This window comes from Leopardus geoffroyi, chromosome A2 (genome assembly GCF_018350155.1).
Source record: "Leopardus geoffroyi isolate Oge1 chromosome A2, O.geoffroyi_Oge1_pat1.0, whole genome shotgun sequence".
Lineage (NCBI taxonomy): Eukaryota > Metazoa > Chordata > Mammalia > Carnivora > Felidae > Leopardus > Leopardus geoffroyi.
In genome coordinates, this window is record NC_059331.1 from 24932686 (window position 1) to 24951446 (window position 18761).

The 18761-nt window shown below is 40.7% G+C and overlaps 1 protein-coding gene across 9 annotated transcripts in view; it reads right to left on the reverse strand.

Moving 5' to 3' along the window:
• The window catches only part of ARHGEF3 (Rho guanine nucleotide exchange factor 3), a 309958-nt gene that overhangs the window by 21363 nt on the left and 269834 nt on the right, over positions 1–18761 (reverse strand). For all 9 annotated transcript variants that reach the window (XM_045493273.1, XM_045493267.1, XM_045493270.1 and 6 more), the window contains 4 exons: positions 7386–7556; positions 4088–4150; positions 1921–2017; positions 1672–1748 (listed from right to left, as the gene is read on the reverse strand). In XM_045493273.1, coding sequence (XP_045349229.1) covers positions 1672–1748; positions 1921–2017; positions 4088–4150; positions 7386–7556 — 408 coding nt within the window. The remainder of the gene's footprint in view (positions 1–1671; positions 1749–1920; positions 2018–4087; positions 4151–7385; positions 7557–18761) is intronic.

Genomic DNA, 18761 nt, shown 5'->3' on the forward strand with positions numbered 1-18761 from the left:
AAATATTAAGGCACATTTTCTAAATTATTCATCTCAGAACATTGCTTGTCTTTCAGGTGTCCTTGGGATATTTTGGCCTCAGTGCTAAAATTGACTTGTGAACTAAAGCTATCTCAGTCATGAAACCCTCAAAATTTCTTGATCAAGGAAGTAATTGAGAAGCAGAAGTTAAGGGCACCTGGGTGGCTCAGTAGGTTGAGCATCTGACTCTTGATTTCAGCTCAGGTCATGATCTCACGGTTCGTGGGTTCAAGCCCTGTGTCGGGCTCCTTGCTGACAGTGCAGAGCCTGCTTGGGATTCTCTCTCTCCCTCTCTGCCCCTCCCCTGACTCTCTCAAAATAAATAAAAAACTTAAAAAAAAAAAAAGAAGCAGAAGTTAGGATAAGAGATCAACGTCAAAACGTAGGAACTCGAAGACACAGGAAGTTTAAAATATAAATACAAATGTAACTGGATAAAGAGAACTCACATGATAGTAGGATTTTTAACCTTCACAAAACATTCCCCAAACAGTGGAATGACTTTAAAGCTTGCTGCTGTGGCACTTCCTGCCTATTTTTCTGGAACAATGTGTGGATCAGAGACATGAGAGATCTAATACTGCCTGGAAGAAGTCTTGGAAGTGATCTGCTTTTATTACCCACTTCATAACACCTGAAGACCACTTGCAGCTGGGGTGGTGCACACAAGACTCCAAGGAAACCAAAATGTAGTAACAGGGAATGGTGAGGACTGGGAAAATAGTGCATGCCTGGACAAATGAACAACCGCATTACGCACCCAACAAAACAGATTCCACCCAAGACCATAATCTATTGACCCATAAGCCCCTAATCTAAGGTCACAGTTGATTTCTTTGTTCAATTAGGAAAGAGAATGGGTTATTTGGGATGAAGGTCAGCATAATCCCAAGCCTTCCTATGAAGTTACTTATAATCAGATGTATGCTGAACATTAACAATGTTTAGTACTACTTGCTTATGAAATTACATTTTACCATGAGAGTTTTTTGGGTTTTTTTTTGTAGCCTAAATAAAGCACTTTTTTTTTTAATTTTTGGTGGTGGTGGATAAGAATATGTCTCTGAATATTTACTGGAGTAGAAAGGGTAATAATTGTATTATTAGTAATTGACCTAAATTGGATGTTAACTAGTTTTACTTTACTTGATATAAAACTAGTAACTGTTTCATATGTGCCTTTACTTACTGCCAAAGGCCAAGTTATCTTTCAATGCTATGAATTCATAATCAGGAAAAAATTGTTTCCATACTTTAAAGAGATAAAGCCTAAACAGAATGATAAATTTTGCTAAGAATTTGCCATTTAAATTTCTTCTGAAGTAAAACCAACATTTGCCAACAAAGAAAAGTCTAGCTAAGGTGCGCTTGGGTGGCTCAGTCGGTTAAGCGTCTAAACCGTTGATTTCAGCTAAGGTCATGATCTCACGGTTCCTGAGGCTGAGCCCTGTGTTGGGCTCTGTGCTGACAGCTCAGAGTCTGGAGTCTGCTTGGGATCCTCTGTCTCTCTCTCTCTCCCTCTGCTCCTGCTCTGCTTGTTCTCTCTCACTTTCAAAAATAAACTTAAAAACAAAAGAAGTCTAGTTAAATGAAACTCCCATCTACATTATTGAAATTTATTTTTAATCAAGACCAGAGAATTCTTCTTACCCAGCCCACGAGGATGGGACCAACATGTTCAGTGGAGCCATCAGGCTTCCGAGCGTCTCGAAGCTGACTAAGGAGCTCTGGTCAAGAAACAAAAAAACAAAAAAACAGCATGCTTATTTTATTAGGCATTCAAATATGAACAGGACTGGAAGTAGATTCTGGGTTAATCAAGTTATTACATAATTATGACTTGTAAGATGACTCAATTAAAGCCACAAGTCATGACTCATTGTGTGAACAAAATTATACCTTCATGTAGAGGAATGAGAGAGTCCAGTGTTCCGAAAATTTGATTCAATTCTTGCTCTGTCATTATGGAGAGTTTCAGCATGGGGTCGTGATAGGCCTGCATAAGAAAGGCAAGAGATGGAAGCAAACGTTTAAAATCAGAGGAAGTGGGGTGCCTGTGGCTCAGTTGATTAAGCATCCAACTCTTGATTTTGGCTCAAGTCATGTTCTCACGATTTGTGGGTTTGAGACCCACCTCAGGCTTTGCGCTGATGGTGCAGAGCCTGCTTGGGAATCTCTCTCCCTCTCTCTCTCTCTCTCTGCCCCTGCCCCACTTGTGCGCACGTGTGTGTGTGTGTGTGTGTGTATGTGTGTGCACGTGCGCTCTCTCTCTCTCCCAAAAAAATAAACATTAAAAACATTTTTTTTTAATCAGAGGAAGCAAGTGGTTAATGTAAAATGGCGTCTGTGTCTGTGAGGCCCTACATAATAACAAAATACCTGGCTCTCCCCAAACAACATCTCCCATAATGCTATGGAAGCAGCAGATGGGTGTAGCTAGAACAGATAAGAATCTAGTACTGCCTTGAGCCTTTTGCGGTTGTTGATAAACCAAAGCAGATTTTTAAAAAGCTTTTTTATTCTAATATAGCCTACATTCAGGCAAGGGCACAAATCCTAAGTATAGAGAAGATTTGATTCATATGATGTTTTAAAAATTTACTTTATTGAAGATCCTGCAGCTTAAAAATATTTGTTTATACAAAATTAGTTACTAGCAGGTTCTTTTTCAATTAGTCCATATCTAAACTAAGTAAAGGAAGAAAGTAAAGTGGTGGCATCCTTTATGATTGCTTTGAAGCCAAGACAGCAAAATCTCTGTTAATCCTATCACCTCTCATTAATGATAATTAAACAAGAACACACAGTTATAGGCCACTGTAATAGAGCACAAAGACTCAGATGGCACCATCCCTGCCTCCAAGGATATTTATAAAGCTCACTGGGAGATAAGTAAAACACATGGATAATTAGATATATGTTTAAAAAATAGCTCAAGATTAAAAACAGAAGAGATATCACATAGTAGCAAAAATCAATCAAATCATAACTGCCTCGAGGGTGAGAGAATTAAAGCTGGAGTATTCAGAGCAGATTTAAGATGAGCTGTCTGAATGGAGAAGGAAGCAGTAAATACTGGTGAAGAATGAGCCGAGATCTGAGCTAGTTCCCGGAGGACGGCTGGATGCGGATGGTTGAAAGGAGAGGAAGGCTCTGCAGGAAGGTAGAACCGCCACAAGCAAAAGGAAGGCAGTGAAACACCCTTAAGGTGCTTAGCCTTGGTCTTGACACAGGAAGGGGGAGCAAGATGTCTCTCAGAGCTAAACGCCTTCTCTGTCATCTCTGTCTTCCTCCTCCTCCAGCCCCACCTAAAACTCAGTTTCTTGGCTGTGTCCAAGCAAAGCGTGGATGGCCATCTCCCAGGAATGCTACAGAGGACACTTTATATCAGCAGGAATCTGGACTAAGGACACGTAAGAGAAGGGAGGCATCTTTCCAACCCTTAATTCTTTAAAGAGACGGGAATATTAGATGAAGGAATCTGGATTTCAGCCTTCATGGGGGTCACTGAAATGGAAAGGTTTTGGGAAAGCTTTGTTGTCAAGACTATACAGGTTACAAGGCACAGGTTTCCTCTCCCCTCCGGCACACAACGTAATTAAAACACACGTTTCTATATAAAAGACCCTAGCTTATATGGTAGCATGCAATTGTCTCACTTTACCACTCTCTCTACTTAAGAGATTCAAACGACCTTATTTCTAAGACACAGTTCCAGTTTCAGACGTCCACACCCTCTCTTCCATGGGTAAGGAGGCCCCACATGAGAGACAACGAAATATATGTAGAGCCAGGCCTCTGTGAACACTTTCTGATTAAACTCAAGTATTACTTGAGGTGCCTTAGAGACATGCACAGGAGAACCCTGACAGACACCAGGTCCAGAGAACCTTCTTGTTTTGAGCCATTTCCCCCCTACTTGGTTGGTGCAGTTTCTTCTCAATTGTTGATGGCCTGTCTTAGTCACAAAAAAGAGTTCTCATACGGCACAATCTTAGAAATGTGAAATTACCTAGAAGAAGAAAAAAAAGGAGGTGGCCCAAATGACCACTGGATTCATATTTACCTTTTTTGCCAATTTCAAGTCCTCTATCAAGTCTTCTTCTCCTTGGGAAAGCTCAAAGATTGCCTATAAGCAAAGAAAAAACACATCCACTGAACATTCCACTTATGAGACCAAATTCAAACAGCACTGGTTCTGTTGCCCAAAGCCCCAAATCTACCAACTTCTTAAGTATTTTTAAAGGATTCTTTAAAAAGTTAAATTAACCTGTAGCAAATGCATCTAGTAGCTAAAACCTATAAAGGACAATTTTTGCAAAACTTCTGCATAATGTGCTTACCTGTTTGTGGGAGAAAGAGGTTTCACATATGTTTCTAACCCAGGAAGTCATCTTTCATGTTACAGAACTCGGGTGCCGCAGAGCAAGAGGGAATTATTTTAGGTAAAATAATGACAGTTGGATTCTGCATCTCTCGTGTGCGCAGCAGCCATCATAAATGATTTCGGGGTCTGTTCTCAGTGAGGGACATGGAAGTATTATGAACTGGGCCATCACAATTTGTCTTTGCTCTACTCAACAGAAGGTGAATCTCAGGAGAAAGCTTTATTCTTATCAGCCACTTGTCTTGAGGCTGGAATTGTAGGAAGAATCCAATATTTTATCACTCTAAATGTCTGGTGGAGTTAATTCATTCTAAATTACTTCTCAGCCCTACACAGTACAATAAATAAAATTCTAGGAGCCAGTTGTGTGTAAGAGTGTGTAAATGGACCGTTTCTAATTTGGCTCTGCTAAGCCATCATAATTTAAGAACTATAATGCGTAGAATACTCTTTCACTCATCTGGGAGTCTAAACTGTTGGCAAACATTAATTGTTGAAGGGTGATACGTTTAGTCCTTTAATAGGAGTGACGGTTTGGGGACTACTACATTTCTTTCAGACTAAAGGGAAGAAGTGAGCAGGCTTGGAGAGTGCCCTCCCTCTCTGGGGCTGGTGGACTATAAGACAACGAGTTTGTTCTCAGGTAAAGCAGGTGGAGGCAGAATGCTGTACAAGAGGCCTGTGCATGGTGGCCCCTCCTGAGGCCCAGTAAAGCCTCCATATCACGCCCTCCTGGCACTCTATCTTGTTAACCTTTTACTTTGAAATAATTATGGACCCACAGGAGAAATTGTAAAAATAGTGTAGAGAGGTCCTGTGCACTTATTACTCTGCCTCCCCCAGTGGTGGCATCTTCCGTAATTACAGAGCATTACCAAGACCAGGAAATGGATTGGCACAATGCAGTTAACTAGACTTCATCTGGACCTTCCTCAGATTTCCTTATACATGTTTTACTAGAGCTCACTTCCACAGGCCTGACTGTCTGACTTCCAAATGTGGCCTCCAGGAGAGGAAAACCCCAGAACCCCATACTGAGAAACACCACATTCAGATGTTTGCTGTGGGGCAGCACACTGTCACCATGAAGACCATGGGCTTTGGAGTAGGACAGGACCTGGGTTCAAATCACAGCTCTGTAACGCTGTAGGTGGGTGAATTTATATTCATTGTGCCTTAATAATCTGATCTGCAGAATCAGTCCCTCCTTCCTTCCTTCCCTCTATCAGATTGTACAAATTACATATTTATACTCTTGACACTTGGGGAAACACAAAAAAGTTACGAAACTTTAGTGTTACAAAACACAAAAGCAGAAAATTTTAATGTACCCGTAATACCATCTTTAACCATCATTAAGATCTTGCCATGTTTCTTCACAGGTTTTTTTTCAGTGCATGTATTATTTTTAAATGCCTTTTTTTAAGTGTGCTTTCACCTAGCATCTCACTTTATTTATTTTAATGTCTATTTGTTTTTTGAGAGAGAGACCAAGCGTGAGCAGGGGAAGGGCAGAGAGAGAGGGAGACACAGAATCCGAAGCAGGCTCCAGGCTCCGAGCTGTCAGCACAGAGCCTGATGTGGGGCTCAAACCCACAAACCACGAGATCATGACCTGAGCTGAAGTCGGATGCTTAACTGACTGAGCCACCCAGGCACCCCTTAAATGCTTTATTATTTCTTTTGACTAGATAATACATTAACATAATTCAAATTTGGGGCGCCTGCGTGGCTCAGTCGGTTAGGTGTCCAACTTCGGCTCAGGTCATGATCTCATGGTTGGTGAGTTTGAGCCCCGCGTTGGGCTCTGTGCTGACAGCTCGGAGCCTGGAACCTGCTTCGGATTCTGTCTCCCTCTCTCTCTGCCCCTCCCCTGCTTGTACTCTGTCTCTCTCAAAAGTAAATAAACATTAAAAAAAAAAACACAACATAGTTCAAATTTTATAGTGTACATATGGGTAGGTGGTGAAAACTTTCCTTCTAACCTCCTTCCAGCCACCCAGCTCCCTCCCAGGAAGCAACAATGTTATTAGTTCCTTGTGTGTCCTTCCAGAAATATTTTATGATTCTACAAGCAAATATAAGCACGTACACACATACATTTATTTTTCCTTTCTTTTACATAAATGGTAAAAGAACATAACACACCCTACTTTGTGCCTTGCCTTATCCACTTAGCCATCCGTACATGAGCATCAGCACTTCTTGTGTTTCTGCAGCTACATAGTCTCCCATGTACAGAGACATATTATTTAGCCTGTCCCTGGCAATAGATGTTCAGGCTCCTTCTAGCACTATTATAAACATTACTGTGATGAATATGCTTACATATATATCTTTTCATCTGTGTACAAGTGTGTCTGGCAGATAGATTCCTAGAAAAGAATGGCTGAGTCCAAAACCTAGAAAGTTTTCAAGTATTCCTTTTGTCAATGTCAGGTTTTCCACAGAAATAGATGTTCCAAGGGTTTCACTAGATGATGCACATTTAAAGTGTTTTGGCACAGCCTGGCACCTGACAAGCTTCCTATAAAGGGCAATATTACCACAGTCATTTAGGGCCATTGGTACCAAATATTCACATGTAATGAAATTAACTGCCTTCCATAGAAAAGTTTTCCACAAAACAGAATCAAAGTTTTATCAATCAAATATCTTAAAATATTCTAGAAGTTGCTATCAAAATATACCTAAAGTGATTAACTTTGTGAGCTCCAGGATCCTAAATAGACACTTCCTAATTCATTTTCTTTGTAAATTCAGGTTTTTGCATCAGTTTCTTTTTAAAGCAGGAACCACCCACCCAGCTGGGTGCTGGTTTCTTAGTTCCTTACAAGGTTTGACACCCCCATTTGTCCTCCTACAAATGCAAGGAAGAATTGATTCGGAGCCTGTGGTGTAGATAGACCCAGTTTGGCTCTCGCCTATAGTGCATTTTGTTCCAGACACAGGGCCAGCTCCTGGGTCCCAAGCCTACCTCCTGACGTTTGATTTCCTTGGACGGAAGCATCTGATTGACGCACACATCGAAGGTCTCACTCCACAGCTTGCTATCTCTCCGCTTCGTGCTTGAGGGGGCGGCATTTCTGGACCAGGGTCGGGGGGTGAGGATGTCAGGACGGCTCTCACTGCGGAAGCTAATGGAACGCTAAACAATGAGAAAAACAAACTGTCATGGGGGCAGTGGCAGGACTAGGGTGGATCGTTGGAGCAGCTTCCTGTCACTGACAGAACATAAATCAGACGTTTGCAAGAAAGAAAGGACAATGCCACAAGGCCTTTTGGGAAGTGGGGCATTTTCTTGAGCCTACGTGCTAAGGAAAATTGGGCAAAGGGGCTGCCTTCACACATGTGCTGGGAGTATCCGTTCTGTGAGACCTGGACATAGCAAAGAGACATGCACGGAGGCAGCTCTCAGGGGAGCCACGGGCTCCTCTTTTTTTCCAGGAGACAGCCCCCTCTTCAGAAGAACAAGGGTTAACAGTAGTGGTTGTCCTTTACATCTGGCCGGTATTCCTATTCTTCTCTTCCATCTAGGAACAGAAGCCTGCTATCCTTGGGTATTGGGTCTGGTGCGCAGTTAGGGTGGGATCCCCCCAGACCTGACCAGTCAGAGTACTCCTCCACTCCGGTTCAGGGAGCAGCACCTGATGCCCTGAAATCTGCTAAGTGGTACATGGGAGAAAGAGTGGAAGGGGCTTTATTCCTTTGGTATTGCGACCTTAAGAGATAACATAAGCAGGAATTTCTTGCCACGACTCTCTCTATTCATGTGGTTAAGTCTGTTTGCTGTTGTGGAGAATAAAGGGACACACAGAATGAAGGAAAGAGAGAGAGAGAGAGAGAGAGAGAGAGAAAGAGAGACTGATGGAGGGAGGGCACAAGCTTTACCCACACTGTTTAAACCTCTGGATCCCACTGTGCATGAAGCCATTAAGGATCACATTTATTTATTTATTTATTTATTTATTATTTTTTTTAAGAGTCACTTTTAGATTAAGGGGCTAATACATTCCCCCTTCTGTTTACATTAATCTCAGTTGGGATTCTGTCAACTTGAAAAGTACCAACAAATATACATACTAAATACTACCTTGGCAGCAAACGATGCCTGCCCTGACATACTTTATTTTCCAAAGAGGTTCTAGTAGACTTCAGGGTGTTCTAACTACCCAAAGTTCACCCTTGTGGCTGAAACATGCTGTCAGAGTGCCTTCTCATGACAAATACAAATGATTAAGAAGAAAGCTAAGTGCACCATCTTCAGCCTTCATCCTAGAAGATTTCAACACACTTAAACTTTGCCAAAGCAATGAGGTGTTTCTGCACTCAAACCCACGTCCTCAATTAGCAAGACAAGGCTGTGGCCACATGCCTATGGCCTTCAGTGAGAAGTTCCTCAGTTTGGCATAGAAAGCCTCTTGTAATCTAACCACATTCTATATATCTAGATTCACCTCCTGCCACTCACCCGTGAGTCCTCTATTCTCCAGCCCTACTGGGCAATCTGCCATTTCCTAAATGAATCATGTTCTGCCATCCCTCTGTGCATCCTTCAAACAGTCTTCTTTTCTGAGAATGTTTTTCTTCCATTTACTAGCTGGCTAACTCCTAAGTGTCCTCAGGATATAACTCAAACTCTTCCCTTAAGAAAGCCTTTACCAATGTTGTCCCACTCTTTCCCAGGGCAATCTGGGCATATCTCTGACGCAGCAATGATCACATTTTGTTATACTTCCCGGTCACCTGCTCTGACCTAAAAACTTCCTGAGGGCAAGAACTGATTTTGATTGTGGCATATATGCTGTCATCACTAAGATATTCTAGCTTCCAAATATTTTGAGATTCAACAATAAAATTTAAGAAAGTAAATTTTATGAGAGCTATTCAACATAAGGGTATTGTTAAATAAGTTATAATTCATCTGCTTGACAGTATATTATCTAGCCAATTAGACAGTTCTGAGATAATTTTAACAGCTAAAAATCCCTTCTATGTAAGTTAAAATCAGAACTAAAACCTGTACATGAATACTGTTTGTAATTATGAAAAAAAGCACAAGAGCTAAGATATAAAAGGAACACCACAAAATTCTTTTTTTTTTTTTGCCTGATGACATTATAGGTGATTTTTATTCTAGTTTATAAATTTTTTTTGTAATTCCAGAAAAAAATGAATAAATGAAAAATGTAAAAAGAAACTTCTAAGGGGCTTCAAGGTATTACCACAACCTTTTAGAAGCAGGAAGCTAGCTGTTTGCAAGTAGCAACATGAGTTCCTCAGGCTGGCACAGGCATCCATCAGCCCCTGGGCTCATTAGTGAGCTCATGATCACTGGACCAGCCCTATGCTGGTCAAGAAAGGACTTGCACCAAATACGCAGTTCACTAAAGGTATCTTGCAAATCCTTGTGATCTCTTGAAAACAGGCCCTTATAAACAGTGACCAGACTAATGCTTGCAGATCCTCACTACTCAGAATCAATTAGCCACAGGCAGGGAAAGGTCAAAACAAGCAAAGTGAGTCATCAGGTTACTCACTGATCTCAGTTTTCGCTTCTGATTAGAGCTGGGGTAGGAATTAAAGAGCAGAAAGAGAGGAAAACACAAAAATAAGATTCAAAATGAAAGACATTTTCCACTTTCACTTGAATCAACCGCCCACCTTGTAACAGTTTCAACCTCTGACCCAACTTCAAATTCCCCCTCCCCACTGCCAGTTTGCAAGGAACTTACACTAACTTTAAATTTTCATACATTACAGAAGTATATAAATTAAGTACAAATCCCCTCATTTTCCCAAGTCTACTTTCCGGAAGTAACTGCTACTAAGTTTGTTCTAGATCTTTCCAAACCTCTTAAATGTATTTGCCAACAATCACAAAAAACCAGAATGTTTTCTCTTTTTACTCAACAATATGTCTCTCCATGTTAGTATATAAGACTCATTATTCAAAAAAAAAATAATAATTTAGGGGGGTGAAAATCACATAACACAAATTAGCCATTTTTGTGAACAATCCAGTGGTCTTTAGTACATTCACAATGCTGTACAAACACCACCTCCATGTAGTTCCAAAACATTTCCATCATTCCAAAATCACTCTTTTTAATGGGTGCAGAGTTAGTATCCCATGGTCCAGATGGACCACATGGATTTAATCAACTGCCAACTGATGGACATTAAAATCGTTTCCAGTGTCTGGCTATTACAAAAAGTGCTTCAGTGAACATCAGTGCTGCTATTTTTGTAAAGCAAATTCCTGAAGTAGAATTCCTTGGTTTAAGAAATATCAACATTTTAACATTTGATATGCACTGTCAAATTGACCTCTAAACAGCCTGTTTCAATTTTATTGTCCCCAGAAAGGTATATGAATTACCTTTTTCCATACTCTTATCAACAGGATATTATTATCAATCTAATAGAGAAAACAACCACAGTTGATGCTTACACAACATGGGTTTGAACTTTGAGGGTCCACTTACACGATTTTTTTTGATAAATACAGTCCAGTACTGTAAATGTATTTTTTCTCTCTTATTATTTTAATAACATTTTCTTTCCTAGCTTACTTTATTGTAAGAATACAGTATAGAATACATATAACATACAAAATATGTGCTAATTGGCTTTTAGGTCATTGGTAAGGCTTCCAGTCAACAGTGGGCTATAAAGTAGTTAAGTTTTAGGGGATCAAAAGTTATATATGGATTTTCAACTCTCTGTGGGATGTGGGAGATATTGGTGTCCCTAACCCCTGCATTGTTCAAGGGTCAACTGTATACCTTAACTTCAGTTTCATGTTTTGAATGTAAGACTGAGCACATTTTCACATATTTCTTGAAAAATTTCCCAGAGAGTTGGAGATTTTCTTCCTTTGCAGTTTGGGGGGGAAAAGAGAGAGGTGAGCTGTATTACTTGAGCTCTATTGTTAAGAATTCTTTGTTTTGTGTTTCCTCAGTGATTGCTGGACTTAGGAACAAAGGGGGAAGAGACTGGGCAAAATTCACATATATCACTCTTTCTGTGCCTGCCCATGTTTAACAATTCTGATGAATTCTCTCCCATCCTCACAACCACCCACAAGGTGGAGGTTTATTCCCATTTTACTGATGAGGAAACTGAGGCTCAAAGGGGCTAAGGTACTTGTTCAGGCAGGATTCAAAACCAGATCTACCTCAGTCCACAACCTAAGCTCTTTCTACCTTGAGGGCTGTGTACCTGCTACTTACAGGCAAATCATGCATTGTGGGGAGGTTTCAATGATATGGGCCCTGGCCTTCTAAGATTTTAAATCTAGTTAAGGAGAGGGAATGCATTTACTCACTTTTAGGAATAATTACTGAGTGACTCTTTGACCAATCAAACTTCAGATACACACCTTTAGTCAGGCTGGATTAAAAGAAACATTTTGATATTTTTAACTCTATTTAGGGGGAGGATGTTGAAAAGAAGAATCCCAAAGAAGCAATAAAGAGTGCTGGTCAGGTATGTGGTCAGCAGCTGGCCAGCCCACAGCCAACTAGGCCCAAGCCATGGGTGGGTGGTCAAGACCACGCGCCATGACCTACACCTCTATCAGTCCTCAGTACAACTGGGCACAATTAGAGGAGATGATTGGAGCTGGGGGAGGAACATGTGACTACACAGGGGAAAAGTCCCAAAGAAGAGGATGCCTCTTGAAAGAGGAAAACAGCCATGTCCCTTCCAGTGCCTTTCCCCCTCCTCCTGCTTTACTTTTCTCTATTTTCACCATGTGCTGTGTCCTCGTTTGTTTCAGACATGTCTGTTTCCTCCCACTTTAGGTAATCTCCTTGAAGGCAAGGATATCTATCTATTCTGTTCATTGATGGACTTTTCAGCAACTGGCACGTACATGGTAGGATCTCAACAATTTTGCTTACTGAACAAATGGCATGTTTGTATGTGCTGGGCACAGTGAGGGCAGCTTTAGAGCCTTGTATAGCCAACAAGTAAGGATTGCTACTCCTGTTTTACAGATGAAGAAACCAGAGGCTCAGAAAGGGTAACACTTCTCTGAAGGTCATGCAGCTAATGAATGATGCTCTAGAATTTATACCCAGGTCAGTGGTGAACTCAGAATGACTATACACGTCTGGTCTATTTGAGTCCCCTTGTCCCCGCCCATGCCCCTGCCACCAATTTTAACCAATATCCTATCCTCTTCCCCTAAGGTAAGTTTCAGAGTGTGGTGGGGTGCATGTGCCCAAATAAATGACTTTCAGGCTACTGACAGGGATTGTAAACCTCACCACCAGTTACATTTTGGACCAGAAAATTCTTTGTTGTGAGGGGTTGTCCTGTATCTTGCAGGATGTTTAGCAATATCCTATCTGTAACCCTTAGATGCCAGAAGTGCACTCACCCCAATTGTGACAATCAAAACACCTTCACTGCTGAATGTCCCTGGGAGTGAAAAACACCAGTCCATGGTGACTAGGAGAGACCCAGAATTGGGATGGATAGGATAAAAACAGAAACACATACATAGATCCCTCTGGGAGTGGGGAATGAAAAAAAATGTTCCAGGACAAGTAACAATTTCCACGAGGGAATCCAGCTTAGCAAACCAGTCAAAAACCTAAAGCTCATAATTACTGGCAGCTAAAATAACAATAGCCATTAGAAGCACAGATAATGCAGATTTAGGAAATGGGTGCTCATGTTTATGCCTGAGCTGGGTATGTGGAAAAGATGCTACGGGTGCAATGGAGACTGTCTGTCAGGTGGGAAAAGAGGGACCCTTTACATGTGTCAGAGGAAATGTAAACTCAGCAGGTGAGGCATGATGGAACAGATTTGATTTGTTACTGTCGCCTGTTCAGCAGGGTGCTCCCTCGCCCTTTTCCAAAAACAGAAGGTCTCTATAGCTAAAGATAACATGCTCCAATAAAGAGAGTTCAAGCTAGGGAAATTCTCTGTATTTAGCATTGATATTTTGTAGCAGATGGTTTTTATTACTAAACATTGGAGGTTAGGGTGGGACTGTCAGAGGAAAACAGGTTTGTATGTTGCTACTACAATGTACAGTAGTTATGGATGGGATCCGAAAATGTTCTTGAAGAGCATCCTGGAGGAGTCTCTCATTTAAGGCTTTATTAGAGCAATTAACTTAAATTGAGAAATAAAACTTCTCAGTTCTGGGGCTTCCATTACTTTTGAGCCTCACGCTAGTCTTGGGAGAGGCAACTGGACAGATTCTTGCATTTTTGCCCTTTTTAATAGATGAGAAATCTGAGTACCAGGGGATTTAGTGACTGGGCCCAAGGTAAGTGTTGGAATAGGAACAGAGTCTAGTCTTTTGACTATAAAACATGGCTTTATGTTAAGAACACAGGCTTTGGAGTAAAATAGACATGGGTTCAAGTCAACTTAAGAGCTGAGGGACCTTGAGAAAGTTAATCTCTCTGGATCACAGTTTCCTTATCTGTAAAAGGGCATAGTAATGAGTACCTCACACAGTTGCAATGAGGATTAGGTAAGATGAAATACGTCAAGGGCTTAGCCAAGCACCTGGTAGGTGGGCAGTAGGCAATGGATGTTATCTATCACTGTTATTATACCATTGGCTGCACTGCCACCATTAGTACTGGTTTATGTGTTTTCACTCATTAGCAAACATCAGACACATCTTTGAATTACTTGGACCAAATGGCTCCTTGGGGGACCTCCATTAGGATGACTGATAGGAGGAGAAAAGCAGCACAGTGTTGCCTATAAAAGCAAAAGATATGGAATCAGCCTAAAGTGATCAATGGGGAATAATTAAATAAATTACAATGCAACCATAAAATGGAATATTATATATTTGTTAAAAACATTCTTTTAAGAAAAGCTTAGTGATAATGGGAAAGTCTCACATGTAGAGTTAAGGAAGAAAAGGAAGATCTCTATTTATTTTTTATTTTTTTTTTTAATTTTTTTTTTCAATGTTTATTTATTTTTGGGACAGAGAGAGACAGAGCATGAACGGGGGAGGGGCAGAGAGAGAGGGAGACACAGAATCGGAAACAGGCTCCAGGCTCTGAGCCATCAGCCCAGAGCCCGACGCGGGGCTCGAACTCACAGACCGCGAGATCGTGACCTGGCTGAAGTCGGACGCTTAACCGACTGTGCCACCCAGGCGCCCCGGAAGATCTCTATTTAAAAAAACAACATGTTAATAGATGTTGCCCCTAAATGGTGGGCTATGGATCATTTAAATTTTCATCTCCATACTTCTCTACATTTATTTTTGAGGTTTTCAATAAGAGATATGAACTAAGAAAAAACAAAATCAGTAAACAAATGTGCAAGACCATGAACACGGAGTTTGAAGTGGTGCTATAAACATAAAATCATATTTGGATTTGGTTCAGATTAATGCACGTTAAAAACATGATAAGAAGGCACCCAATCAACTCACAATAAAAAAATATATTGAACCCCATAGACTCAGTGCATGAAGTCACTCTGTAGCTGAGAGAGATTCTAAGTAGAATTAATGAAAAGCTGGAGAAAATATTCGGTTCAGGTGTGGGGAAAATATTGTACAATTTTCTCAGTGCAAACTAAAAATTAGGAAGCCTTCCAGAGACTTGGGGCAGCAGCTCAACCTCTTCATTAGACACCATAAAACAGCTTTTGCACAATAATGTTAATGATACAATATTCCACAAGCTGAAATGGAAATGATGACTCTCCCTGCCACATAGACAAACAAACAGTAAGTAGCAACACTGAGGTGTGATGCTCCAGACCAAAAGTCTGGCCATTATTTTTAGATCCTGGCAAACTACAGGCTTTATTATGACCAAGCTGACTTTTTGCCGAAGCTGACTACATGAGAGCCACTGGGAAAACCGTACAGGATCCCGGAGACAGCACTTACACGCCGTGTTACTTAGAACACATTTCTCAACCTTCAGGTTCCTCCCCTATGAGTGGTGGTAAATCCCACCTTGCATCATTATGGAAAAGGTGAAATGAAGCCACGAATGTAAAGTACTTTGCACAGAACCTGTCTCATTGTAAATACTCCACTACTGGAAGTTGTTATTGCTAAATAAAAAATGACAAGCTTTAGATTACAATAGTCAACTAGGATAGTGGTCTATCACTCCAGGAATAGTAAAGACCAACAGGAAGTAAGGAGCTCCTGTTGATGTGGAATACGGTCATTTCTTAGCATGCAGACTGCAAGGCAGTGTGATTTCTTGTTGCTTCCTCCAACACACACACACACACACACACACACACACACACACACACACACTCCCCAAGCTTGTTTCCATATCTGCTAAATAACTTAGGACCAAAGGCTTTTTGTCAATTAAAGAAAGTGTATGACCTCGGACCAAGAGACTAAGTTTGAGGTCTTTGGAGAGGAAAATCATGGTTTTGAATACATGGAATTAAGCACATGAATTGGGGTCCTCTACTTCTTTCTCATAGCTAGATGGCACCACTCTTCTCCCACTCCTTCCTCAAACCTGAAATGCCCTCCTTCCTTTCTCCCTCTCAGCTCTGAGTCATTCCAGGCCCAACACAAATCCTTGCACCCTTTCCAGGCAGACTTCCTTTACCTGCCCCCCTCTCTTCCCAACCTGTCCATTACTAGTTCTCTCTCTAGTATATTTTATCACACAAGGTTTTAAAATCTTACCCATTTTTATCTGGTTGCAAAGATAATATACAATTATTTAAAGAATTCATGCATGATAGAGATATATAACGTAACAAATAAAACTCAATAGACCCAGACTGCTTATTCATTCTCTACTGATTTCTAATTCTTATGTAATAGGAGAAAAAGGAGAACATAAGACAGAAAACAAAGGAAATGTCAACATCTCTTATACCTGCGTTCCTGAGAGATAACCACTATAAGAATTTGATGATGTTCCTAGCTTTTTTCTAACCATACATTATTGTGGGTGTGTATTATTAGTTGGGATACAATGGTTTGGAATTTCCTTTTTTATAACTTGCTGATATATCTTAGACAACCGTAACCAGTAGATTTTATCCTTCTCAAGAGCCCTGTCTCCTTTTGCATACTGATGACCTCCCCCAACAAGTCTAGAGCATAATAAACAACACAGTAGAGATAATGAATGATGGAGAACACTAATATATCCCATTTTCTGCTGCATCTGGGTGAAATAAAATACTTTTCAGATCTAAGGGCCGGGGAATGTGGTTACCAAAAACCCTTCCTAAGCCACAACACTCCTCCCTGAGGGGATAGAAGTGGGAGAGGGGCTGATATTCTATTGTGAAATAGCCCAGTTATTATATAACATTACTACATGAGCACCCACTGCCACCTCCTGGAGAGCCCCAAGGAAAAGCAATGGCCAACTATTGTAGTAATAAATGCAGTGATAATAGTAACTGCTAATTTCTGAGCACACCCTAAGTAACGTGTAGTGCTAGGCATACAAAGAAAAGTAAGAGACAAACTTGGTCTGCATGGAAAGCCATGGGACCCCTGGGAAGGGCCATCTTGTGAAGATGTCATAGAAAAATAGAAAAACTGACAAAAGAGAGGGACAAATGTGACTATGAGTCTAGAACCAGGATGCACAGAGGAGTAATTCCACCCAAGACAGGTATACATCAGGAAGAGAGGCCTGACTCCAGTGATATCAGATGCCCTGACTTCACATTTTTTTTTTTTTTTTACCAGAATTCCACTTTGGGGAATATTATGTAAGGAAAGGAAGAAATAGAGACACATATAAGATTTGCGATCCGGATGTTTAAAGCAGTGTCATCTATGATGGTAGAAAAATGGAAACAACTTAAATGTTCAACAGAAGAGTGAATCAACACCTGGTATATCTTTTTGATGAAATACTGTATGAATTCATTAAGAATTGAGTCTGAAAAATATTTAATGACACGAAATGTATTTTCATACTGTAAGGTTATTTTATACTGTTAAGACAAAAACATGTTAGAAAATAGTATATACAGTATGATTATTATTTTGTTTTTTTAAAAAAAAACACGTGCAGGTATATAGTAAAAGACTGTCTGAGTGTGTGCCAAAATGGTAATATAAGTTTTTTTTAGTGATGGGGAGATGGGATTATAAGTGAACTTTACTCCCTTTTCTGTGTTTCTCTGTATTTTTCAATTTAAAAAAGATGTTATATAATCAGAAAAGAAAGCACAATTAGAAGGTACTTTAAAAAAAAATAGGACAAAAGCCCTCAAAAGACATTCAATACAGGTTATTTGATAATTTAAAAATATTCACAGCCTAAATATCCATTAATAGGAGAATGGCTATGTAAAACAAGACACATCAAGACACTGGAATAATATATACTTGGCCCATTAAGATCACATTTTCCAAGCATAACTGTGATATATTACTTCCCTGAAGCCATAACAAAATTCTGATCCAGCTAAATGACAAAGAGGGGGCTGCAAATAAAAGAGATGGAAGAAAGAGATTCTGCAGGCAAAATGCAAAAACAAAACAAAACAAAACAAAAAAAGAAAAAAAAAAGACATAACTCAAGACCAGAAGTATTAAAAGAAATATAGTTATTGAACTTTAATGAAAGGTACAATTCCCCCAAGAGGCTGTAACAATGATGAAGAGGAAACCTTTCTACCCCTATCTGTATAGCTTGGAACTATGTTAGGCCAAGACCCATAGAAACCCTAGAGAAACCGACCATGCACAGTCCCCCACAGAAGAGTTCAATCCAAGAGTGAACAGATCACACAAAGATAATGCTGGGTACACTGTGACTAACACCAAATGAGGCTCAGGGTATGTAAGGTATGTGAATATACCTAGAATAACACTGGAAGGAAATTATTAAAATATTAACAGGGGCTGTTTGGAGTGGAATCTTTTCTCTTTCCCCTTTTTTGTATTTTTCCACAATGAGCATATACTCTTATAATGGAAAAGAAATGAAGCTCATGTTCAGAGAGAACGTAGGTCTCAACCACAGCGTTGTGAACACAGCATTCCACAACACGCACCGGACCCAGCTCAAATGCGTCTAGCAGCTGTGTGGAGCCAGGGGCAGGCACGGCTCAGCCACCCGCCCCCGCCTGCCTGAGCAGCGCTCACTGTCCTCACTAAGCAGGAGGGGCGCATGCAGGCCCCTTCAGCGCTGGGCTGGCATGTTCTTCCCCAGCAGACCAGCAAGGAGATTTTTAGGCCAAGAGGGATGCAGACATCTGTGCTCTAGTCTATCAGCAGCAGTAACTTCCCAGTCAGACACAGACGGAAGGCCAGGCAGACGGCTGTCCCTCTTCAACCTCCACAAACGCTGTCTTTGTGTTGAGGCCCGAGCCCCCCGTCCATCTGGGGCACAGG